Here is an 11173-nt window from a genome sequence, read left to right on the forward strand (position 1 = left end):
CAGTCTGGAAGGGAGCCCCCTGCTCGCCATCCTTACTCATGACATCTGCACCCAGTAACATTTGATTGCAAATCCCACTTGTAATTTTGCATCAGTGTAATGGGTGTATAATGGTTTATCTCAAATCACTGCCTTTGTCCATACATCTGGTATTGAAAATGGCTATGTGCAAAATGCAAACTCAGTTTCTGTGTCTATTGTACAGCTTTGTCAAAGAAAAACACTACTTACTTTGTTCACTGGGAAAAAAATAAACCCAAAGATTTGTCATCAAATGCTCATCATGTTTCCCATCCATCCATCCATCCATCCATCCATCCATCCATCCATCCATCCATCCAATTTTAGCTTGTTTTGCCTGTGTGTGAACAAGAAATATTTCTAAGTAGCTACATTTCTGGCTCTAAGCCAGAACATAATCAAATTGCCCTTTTTCTAGCCCCCCGTGTCCATCTGTCCAGGTGGAGGTTGGCATACTCCTGTAAGGGTCTAAGAGAATTCGAAAACATCGGACAATGAGAACACCAAGGAAAATAAACAATAAAAACACAAAGGCAAAGGTAACTTTCTGTTCCAAAGTAATGCCAATTTCGGAAGGGAAGTTTCCGGAGGAAAAGAAATTGGAGGTAAAAGGCTCTCCATCCATTCTTCAGGAATCCTAAAGCAGGAGTTCTGCAAGTTTCTTTTTATCCTCGATGCACAAAGGTCAGATCTGGAGTCACTCTGAAGTCCATTGTCCTCTGCAATGGAAGTGATGAGAAACAGAAGTTACAAGTGGGCCTGTTCCCAAATACTACAGTGTGAAGTGCTTCTAGTTTGGGACTCCAAGCACAAGGCTCAGCCCTTACCAAGTTCTTGTTTGGTGGAGAACTCCCCCCTCCCTACTGACTTTCATCCTATTAAAATATTACAACTACTGCTAACCTGAGATTTATTTACTTATTTGTGGGACTTTGATCATATCCTCATGGCTCCCACTTAACTTTTTTGCCTCCCCCCTAGAATAACCCATCTGTGCTGAGCGTAAGGAGCAAGCTGTGTCTCAGCCTCCTTTAGTAAAAGAGAATGCCAACCAATGTATTTGATTATTAATATCAATGCTACTGGACACTTATCAAAAAGGCCTCAAAGGGAATTCAAATGAGCTAACAAATTATGCTTGGGAAGAAGAAATGAGAATCAACCAAACTGAACTTTAGTTCAACAATTTAACAAAGAGGGAAAAAGTGGCTATGCTGCTCCTAGGAAATCATTGAAGTGTGAGTAAATCCACTGTGCTCCAATTCTGACGTGTGTGAGTAGCACTTATAAGGGGAGGAAAGGCTGGGAAGAGAAGAGAGAGGCTGCAACAGTTCATTGCTTACAGTTTATAAAAGGCAGGGGACATCATAGGACCCAAATCCATTATCTGGCATCCTGCCTCATAGCTGACCGTTTCATCACCAGGTGTTTGTCTTGGCATGAGCACTCAGTGCTTATGCCTGCCACCTGTGTGTGTAGCTGGTGTGTCTGCCCTTCAAGCTGGGATGAAGCCATGCCTCTTCATCCAAGGACCCTTAAGTGGTTCCCCCGTTTCTGCATTACAGGAAGTCCCACACCTGCTTAAGCTTAAAATGGATCCTGCCAAGTACTCCAAATGCTAAAACAGAAAATGACAGACAACACTTGTAATTACAGTTCATGTGCCCAAGATGTGTAGACACCATACTGTGAAGATGAAAACCCCTAGACCCTGTCAGTTGGGTATGAGAATAAAATTCCTTTCCAGCTCCATCACACACATGGAAGTGAGATAACTTATCATTTCTGCAACATAAACAATGCCATAATTCCTCTTCTTTGGGTTTCTACAAACATCACTGCTGAGAGCAGTGTTTGAATATATTTTCCATGTATAACCACATTAATGAACAAACACTAGTGCCTATATATTGTCAATATTGCCTAATGGCATGGCAGAGTTATAATATGTAGCTTTAGACCATGTATCTGAACTGTTACCTATGAAAAATGAAGTACACAAAAACTGTCCAAAGGAGGCCAAAAATCAAAAAGTTTGGTTTAGGAAGACTTTAGCTTATCAGCATGTGACAGGAATGAGATAGTGAGACTGCAGGGAAAAACACTAGCAGGTGTGAGAAAATGTCAAGGTGGGATTGGCCAGACTCTGATGGAGTTGTTGGAAGGTATGGGAATCGAAGCTTTTTCAGGCTATCCCTTAGAATGAGGTCCTGGCCATGGTGCATGTCTTGCCTCGATTCTTCTGGAACTCAAACCTATCCAGGCTGTCTAGATCAGGGTTTCTGTCATGAGCACTGATGGTGAGCAGAGGGGGCCCCTATCCAGGGGGGAAAACGCATGCGTAGTAGAGAGAGTTTGAGCTGTCATTCAAAGAGACACAGAACAGACCTGCCTTGACTTTGGGGGCTTATCTGTCTGAGTTTTCTCATGCTTCTTCAGTTTGGTAGGATTTTCTGTCTACTGTAGCAGTAATAAAACACTAGAGACTTATTCCTCGTCTCAGTGTGGTTCCTGCTAGTCAGGACAGTTTCTCAACCTTGGCCACTTTAAGATGTGTGGACTTCAACCATTTTGCTGGCTGGGGAATTCTGGGAGTTAAAGTCCATACATCTTGAAGTGGCCAAGGTTGAGAAACCCTGGTCTATTTTAAAACTTGTTTTTTTCATCAATTCTGTTTGATCTTGTAACTTGATATTTTTGTTAACATCTTCTTCTGTTGTTTATTAATCTTAAAACCAGCTAGTGCACCAAATTCTTTTAATTTTCTCATTAGTAATTCTATCCATTTCAGCAGATTCTCCAACACCAACACCAGATCGACCGTAAAGGCTCTCAATTTATGTCTCTTTTTTAAATTTTACACCCATTATCCTTATATAAGGCATTCATCTTGCCTTATATCTCTGTTCAAAACTTCCAAAACCAGTATAAACAAAAGTGGAGATAATGGAAAACCTTGTCTTGTTCCCTTTTGAATCTCACATGGTTTTGTTAAATCTCCATTAACGTTTATTTGTGCTTTCTGTAGTGTGTGCGTGTGTGTGTGTGTGTGTGTGTATTTTACCCATTTTATACAATTCTCTCCGAAGTCCATATTCTCTAAAACTTTGTACAAAAAGGGCCAGTTAAGATTGTCAAAAGCTTTCTCCACATCCAAAAAAAAAAAAAGAATGCTGCTTGTTTTTCATTATTTGTTTATTCAATTTATATAGCCTCCCATCTCAAACCAGTCAAACAATTAAAACAATACAAAAAAATTAAATATAAATACAGCTAAGAGATATTAAAATCTGCCAGTGTCAGCACAACCATGGGGCCATGGGGCCCTTTGTACACTTGGGGCCCCAGGTCCAGGCACATAGCCAGGTCTTCAAGGCCTCCTGAAAAGCTAAAAGGGTCAGGGTCATCCTAACCTCAGGAGAGAGAATGTTCCAGAGGACAGGTGCCATGGCAGAAAAGGCACGTCTCCTGGTCCCCACCAGCTGACATTCCTTGGCTGATGGAAGCTGGAGCATGCCCATCCTGCCAGACCGAACTGGATGGGTAGAAACAACTGGGAGAAGATGGTCCCTTAGGTAACCCAGTCCCAAGCCATGAAGGGCTTTAAAGGTGACAACCAGCACCTTGAATTGCACCTGGAAACACACTGGCAACCAATGCAGCTCCCAAAGCAGTGGTGTTACATGTGCTGAATAGCCGACACTATTTAAAAGCCGGGCACTGCCATCTGTACCAGCTGAAGCCTCCGAATGCTCTTCAAGGGCAGTCCCATGTAGAGCATGTTGCAAGAGTCCAAACGGGAGGTCACGAGGGCATGAGTGACAGTGAGTAGAGCCTCCCTGTCCAGGAATGGGCACAACTGGCACACAACCCAAAGGTGTGCAAAGGCCCTCTTAGCCACAGCTGCCACCTGCTCTACCAGCAGGAGCCGTGAGTCCAAGAAGACCCCCAGATTATGCACTGGGTCCATCTGGGGCAGTGCCAACCCGTCCAGGACCAAAGATGGAAAACCTTTGGTACTGGAAGGCCCAAACTCCCAAAGCCACTCAGTCTTGCTTGGTTTGAGCCGAAACACATTGCACCCCATCCAGGCCCCTACAGCCTCCAGGCACTGAGATAGGACATCTCAGCATCATTCAAACAGCCTGGGGTGGAGATATAAAGCTGGGTATCATCAGCATATCGATGATACCTCACTCCAAACTGTTGGATCACCTCACCTAGTGGCCTCATATAGATGTTAAACAAGAGAGGCAAGAGAACTGAGCCCTGCAGCACCCACAAAGTAGGAGCCGTGGGCTGAGCATCTCCCTTCCTATCAACACCATCTGCAACCAACCCTGAAGAAAGCAGGAGAACCAGAGCAACTCCATGCTGCCCACCCATAACCCCCAAAGCCAGTCCAGAAGGATACCATGATCGATGGTATCGAAGGCCACTGAGAGGTCAAGAAGAGCAAGGATGGATGCACTGCTCCAATCCCGCTCCTGCCAGAGGTCAACCAAGAGTGTGATCAATGCCATCTCAGTCCCATATCCTGGCCTGAATCCTGACTGAAAGGGGTCCAGATAATCTGCTTCATCCAAAGCCCTTTGAAGATGCCATGCAACCACTTTCTCAACAACCTCCCCTAAAAAGGGGATGCTGGATACTGGATGAAAACTATCCAGATTTGTTGGGTCATGTGATGGCCCCTTGAGGAGGAGGTGTACCACTGCCTCCTTAAGAGCCAGTGGGACCACCCCCTCCCTCAAAGAGGAATTAACCACCACCCAGACCCAATCACATGTTCTCTCCTGGGCAGCCTTGACCAGCCAGGAGGGGCATGGATCTAACAACAGAGGTGGCCGAACTAACAGCTACGAGAACCCTGTCCATTTCCTCAGGTTCAACGGATTCGAACTCCTCCCAGATAACCATGCAAGACTCAGTCCCCATAGCCCCCACTGGCCCTGCATCAAGGCTGGAATTCAACACAGAGTGGATGCAAGTGACTTTATCTGCTATATGCTCGGCATATTCCTCACAATGGTAGACCCCTGAATTACTCCCTCTGAGGAGGGTCCGGGTCACCTGCTGGGCAGCTATCTGCAGACACAATAAGGGCAGAGAAATAATTACATTTCGCTGCCCTTACCACCACAAGGTAGGTTCTAATCGCTGCTCCAGCTCATGTTCAATCATCTTTGCTCTTTGTCATCCACCAGTGGCACTCAAGGCATCTCTTAGCCCTCTTAAGCTTCCTTAACTCCTCCATATACCACGGGAAGTTAAGGGAACCATGGGCATGGAGAGGCCACTCAGGTGTGATCCAGTCCAAAGCCATGGCTGCCAACCCATTCCAGGCAGCTACCAAGGCTTCGGCCAGACCGTGAAGCAGACTTTCCAGAACAACCCTGAGCTCCCTCTGAAACCTAATTGGGTCCATCAGTCACCTGGGGTGGGCCCCTTTAACAGGCCCAGCCTCCCTGCAGAGAGGGGTGGTGCCAGAGAACTGGAGGCTCACCAGGAAGTGATCTGACCATGAGCAATACCTCCACAAATTTCAGAACACTCTGCCACTGCTCCAACAGAAAAAGCAGGTCAGGCAAATGACCACTATTATGTGTCAGGCACTGGATGACTTGGGACAGGTCCATGGCTGTCATGGTGGCCATGGACTCCTGAGCTACCTCTGCCCCCATCCCCAAGGAAGGCTGGTTGAAGTCGCCCAAGACCATAAGCCTGGGGAACTCTATCGCCAACCCAGTCAAGGAGCTCAGGAAGTGAAGTTGCTACGCAGCAGGGAGGCTGGTACAATAGCAACAGTCCCAACTGATCCCTCTTAGTGCCCAACTTAATAAATAGCAACTCACACCCGGCAATCTGAGGAGCAGTGCCCCAGATGCCTCCCAAGTATCTCAGATGACCACCGCCACCCCACCACCCCTACCCTGGGGTCTTGGCTGGTGCCACACATGAAAACCAGCTGGGCACATCTCAGAAAGGAGGACTCCCCATTCTTCTCCCAGCCAGGTCTCCATAATACATGCCAGGTCAGCTTTCTCATCTATGATCAAATCATTATGCTGCTCCAGATACTCTAAAATATCCAATATTGTTCTAATGTTATCTTTTAATTGTCCTTTGGGTAAAAATCCACATTGATCTTCATGTATAAGTTCTTGTAAGTTTTCAGTCTATTTGCCAAAATCATTGTAAATAATTTATAATCACTGATCAATAGTGATATTGGTTTATAATTTTTTGTTAAATTTAAATCTTGTCCCTCCTTGGGTATTAATGCGGTATTCGCTTTTTTCCATGACTTTGGCATCCCATCACCTTGCAGAATAAAATTCATTGCATTCTGAACAGGTTGTAAAGTCTTATCTTCAAAGGATTTATAATGAGAGCTTGGTAGCCCATCTGGTCCAGATGCTTTTCCTGATTTAATCTTTTTATAGCCTCAGAAAGTTCCATTATTGTTATAGACCCATTCATAATCTGTCTTTGTATGTCTGTAAGCTGTGATAAATTTTGCACTCTTAGGTAGTCATCTATTTTTTCCAAGGAAATATCCTGTGCTTTATACAAATTGGAATAATACTGTTGGAAAATATTTCAGTCTTCTCTGTAATTTCCATTTCAGCCTCTTCCAAGTCTCCTTTAAATTTTTCCAAAAATTCTCTATCCTTTTGAACTGTATTAGATCGAATAGTGTGACAGCATCATGTAATACCAAGAGCTGCTTGGTAAGAACTTTCCTAGTGATTGCCTTACAGAGGAAAATAAGAAGATGGTCCAATTTGAGGTTGAAAATTCAGAATGGTGAAACTCCAAATAAATTGGGGAGAGCTCCCAAAGGCTCTCCTTAAATGGGGGGAATGGGTCATTGTGACAAATGACAGGCAAACCAGACAACATGGAAAATGTGTATTCTTGCTATACTTTTTTTAATTGCAAGAAAGTGGTGCCTAATTTTGCTCAGGGCCACCTTACACAGAGTGGAGGGCAAGTCTAATCCTTCCTTTAAACCCTAACCCCTTTTTAAGTCTCAATTAGAGCCTTTCACATAAGCAAACATGGATTATTGTAGCCCCAAATATCTGGAAGGACTCAGGTTAAACAATGCTAAAAGAATTCTCCTACAGTTTGGTTTGGAAAGACCTGGTAAACTGGGACACAAACTAAAATGGATGGTGTAATGGTGGATTTCTGCACTGGGCAGGGGGTTGGACTAGATGACTTTTAAAGACCCTCCCAAAACATTGTGAAATGAGCTGCACAGACCTGTACGGGCAATTGTGTGTTTAGCCTAAGATTTTTTTTAAAAACCCTGGAAGGATAATTATATACTGCATATTTCTAGAATAATTTAGCTTGGCCCTATGTTAAGAGACATATAAAAAGTGAATTGTACATATGGTGTGTTTTGTAACTGCTTATTTATTTATTTCAATATGTTTTGCTTACTAGTTGTGTATATTAATCTTACTTATTATCAATGTTTGTAGGCTCCTTTAACAAAAACAGCCAACCCAACCCAAGTTGGATTACAAAAAAGCCCCCAAATGAAATTGTTTAATGGCAATGGCAGCAGCAAACCCTCTTGAACCAAAGTATTTCTCATGCAATAGTTCTCAAATGGCTACTGGAAAACAAAGAATGTTGGTAATGTTTTAAAATCTTCAGGTCCATTAAGTCCACCGTTAGAACAAGGTGACACAACTCCATAATTCAGTTTCTACAACACAGAGATATAAAAACCTATCCCAGCAGCAGAAAAAGATAAAATGCCATTGATCTGAATCCTGGTTTTCCTTCACTCGAAATCTGTATCTAAATGCCATAAGCATACTTGCTAAAATATTATGACCGTGGGAAAGTATTCCTACTTACACATTAACATGCAGTAAGGCAGTATTTCTCAACCTCAACAACTTTTAAGAAGTGGGATTTCAGCTCCCAGAATTCCCCAGCCAGCATGCACTAAAGCACGGCTTGGTCTTGGGTGTAGGGTTGCAGGGAAACTATGGTCCAATCCTTATGTTCCATTAAACCTACTAAACATCTTTGACCAGCCCCCTCTTTTTTTTAACTAAGTGAATGCAGGGTGTTTGGAGGAAATGTTGTTCTGAATGAATGGAACACAACTGCAATAAAAAGAAACTGGTAAAACACATTGGATTGAATCTTCACTGTCTCAGACTTAGGGATAAAGCTATTAATATCACCCTTGGTCATATTTAAAATAATCAGTTTATTATTTTTTACTATGATCAGTTAAGTTAGTATAAAATCTGATTTGATTTTTCTTTGATCTGCTCTGAATCTGGAGCCAATCCAGAGGAGGCTTTATTCAGTTGCAACAGCAGAGGGGTTCATTTAGTCCAAAACCAGCTGCATCTATTTCCTTATTATTTTAATACCTTTATATTTTGTTTGAAGGTATATTTTAAACAGTATATGGAGTGACTGTATGCAAGTTATCTTCAGCATATTAGATTATTAAGCAAGTGATTACAAAATCCTTGCTTAATTTTTCAGTTTAACCCTTGATGCTGTGACTTATAGCAAGTAAGCAAAACATGCATAAAAACTTGGCTTAATAAGATACCTTATTCTTTTAAGCATAGACAATTATCAAGCAAAATAGGTCCAAGAGACTCAAGTCTGTTTAAAGAGACACTATTTCTTATAGTGATCTAAAAGTTAAGACTTCTGGCTATTTAGGTGTCAAACATAGATCCCTATGTGACACTGAAAGAATAACAATAACAATAACAAATACTCATGCTTTGAGTAAGTTTGCTATGCATCTCAGCTTCTAACTGGGCTCCACATTAAAACTAATAGAATGTATTTGATCAGTGGGCTATCCAGAGATTCACAACAAGCTATGCAAATTGGATTAAATTAATGTTAGCAAGAGATTTATCCAAACACTCCACACCAGTAATAATCCAGGTGACTTACATATACACGTTGTCTCTTCAGCTGCTAAGTAATCAAACCTGGAGGTTTTAGAATCAAAACATGGCTAAAATGTTTTAAATAAATCAGTATAGACACTTAAGAGTTTGAATATTCAGTGAGAAATAAAGTGTTAATTATAAAATCAGAAAATTCTTAAGAGATTATCTAGAACTCTACAAAATTCCAGAATAGTATTTATTGTCTTTTAAAATATATTTTACAAAGAGTATTGTTTCAAGTTTTCAGAAGTTATTAGTTTAATACATTTCATGTATTATGTACACTTCATTTTATATGGGTACGTAAATGAAGGTGCAGGACAATCCTTTTTCTCTATTATATTCGATTTACTTCAAGTCCTACTATAATAGCCAAACAATGATTATGATTTTATAAGCATAGCATAGCAATTTTGTTCTTTATGCCACAAACAACCTGATATTAGCAAGCCTCACTAATTGCAGTCTTTACTCCCAAGGAAGCACATTTAGATGTATAGCCACTATTGCAGCACAACAATCAATAACAATTTTAGAAGATTTTTTTTTCAGACAGTAGCAGATTTCAGGAAAATATACATGTATAAAAAATGTTAACAAGAATTTCCCCAAACCAACAAAAACAAAAACAATGATTTAAAATAGATTTACAGCTTTAATTTCATTGCATTGTTTTTAGTTCTAAGATTGATTATTCTCAGTTAATCTGATCTGAGTTTTTTTTTAAAAAAATGTTTATATGCTCCATCAAACCAACTGCTTCACATTAGTAGAAATAAGTGATTGTAAGGTCAGATGCTCCCACTGAAGAACCTTTGCCCTGTCAAGAGTAGACACAGCGCATTATCTACAGCAGCCATGACAGGTAATTTTGTTTCCATTCTTCTGAAGGTAGCTCATGATCCACAGCAGAAGGCAATGAGGCAAGCTCCATCACAGGAAACTGAATGGCTGAGAATATTAGAAGAGATGTGTTTATTTTTCAAAGCAGGAAAGACATTTCTGCTTTTCTGGGATTAGCTGTCAAGTCGCTATTTCACACAAGCTATCATTTCAGTCTCCATGGATTGAGCAAAGGCTCAGTGGATTTGGCTTCAGGAAGAGGCCGCAGCCTAGCAAATTGTCTGGACCTATTTTCAGAGAACATTCCCATTCCAAAAGAGTAGCATTCCCAAATAAAATCCCATTCCATATTCTGTTGTAAAAGGAGCTAAGCTGTACATTCTACAATGTTACCTCATTTGTGCTTTATTGACTGCTATCAGTTATCTGCCTTTCTGATCCAAACAACTATCATTCGTGCATTGGCCAACTAGAATATTCATTATAGTCAATGACTTTCAGGAACACTCATTTGTAAAAGGCAAGAATTCAGGGAGATTAATAACCAAAGATGAATAAACGTTGTGATTAAGCTGCCTGTTTGTCATAAATGCACATTTTCTATTTCCCGTTATATCTAATTTTGTACCTGGCATTTTCTACTCCTAACAGTTCTACTCCTAACAGTTCTCTTTGACTGCATTTTCTCAGCTTCTTCTCCACAGGCAAAAGGAAGAAGGATTGCACAGGATCTAACACCTTAATAATACCTAGTGCATGCTGCTGTAATCTGAAGCTTTTCAATGGACCAACTGTCTAGTTTTACAGACCAATATCAACTGCACATTTTTCACAGTAAAAAGGGCCTGCAAGAACGTACAGCTGTGTTTCTGGTTCCAACCAGCTATGGGGTCCCTGTTTCCATCCTTAAATTTCCATTTAAATTTCCCCAATAGTCAGTCAGCATTATAAGTCACTTAGTTGCTCTGTCCTAATTAAGAAGTTTTAGGTTTTCCCTCTTCTTCTTACCTTCCTTCCTTCCTCTCTCCTCTTCCAGGAGGACCTGCCTGCCTGCCTGCCTGCAGCAAACAGGATCTCACCACTGTATGCCAGCATTAACTCACCAAATAATGGTAGTGCAGTTTCCTGCCAAGTGTAGTGGGAAATTAAAGACCAAATACTGCCCCTATTACATGTTTAAGTCCCTCTAGCCCACACAGACACAAAAAGTAAAACAAAAACAAAATCTAAAAGTGGCTAAAATCTCTGTCTCTTAGGTGACCTCACTATATTAGCATCTCTCCCTTGGTGGCCCTTGACCACCAAAAATAATTAGCTTGCTTCTTACAAGAAGAACAAGAATTTCTTCCCTA

General features: G+C 41.3%; 1 protein-coding gene across 1 annotated transcript; it reads right to left on the reverse strand.

Annotated features, from left to right (window-relative positions):
• Nucleotides 1–333: 333 nt before the first annotated feature.
• Nucleotides 334–10879, reverse strand: CTXN3 (cortexin 3). Its single transcript, XM_063296726.1, has 2 exons — nucleotides 10830–10879; nucleotides 334–740 (listed from the first exon to the last, which is right to left on the reverse strand). The coding sequence occupies exon 2, from the start codon at nucleotides 644–646 to the stop codon at nucleotides 404–406; it is 243 nt and encodes an 80-aa protein (XP_063152796.1). The 5' UTR covers nucleotides 647–740; nucleotides 10830–10879; the 3' UTR covers nucleotides 334–403.
• Between the last annotated feature and the right edge of the window lie 294 nt (nucleotides 10880–11173).

Source organism: Candoia aspera, chromosome 2 (assembly GCF_035149785.1).
Source record: "Candoia aspera isolate rCanAsp1 chromosome 2, rCanAsp1.hap2, whole genome shotgun sequence".
Taxonomy (NCBI): Eukaryota; Metazoa; Chordata; class Lepidosauria; order Squamata; family Boidae; genus Candoia; species Candoia aspera.

What these genes read in the sequence shown, in the direction of transcription:
- CTXN3 (XM_063296726.1), bottom strand. Translation starts at nt 646, where the DNA reads ATGGATGGAGAGCCTTTTACCTCCAATTTCTTTTCCTCCGGAAACTTC.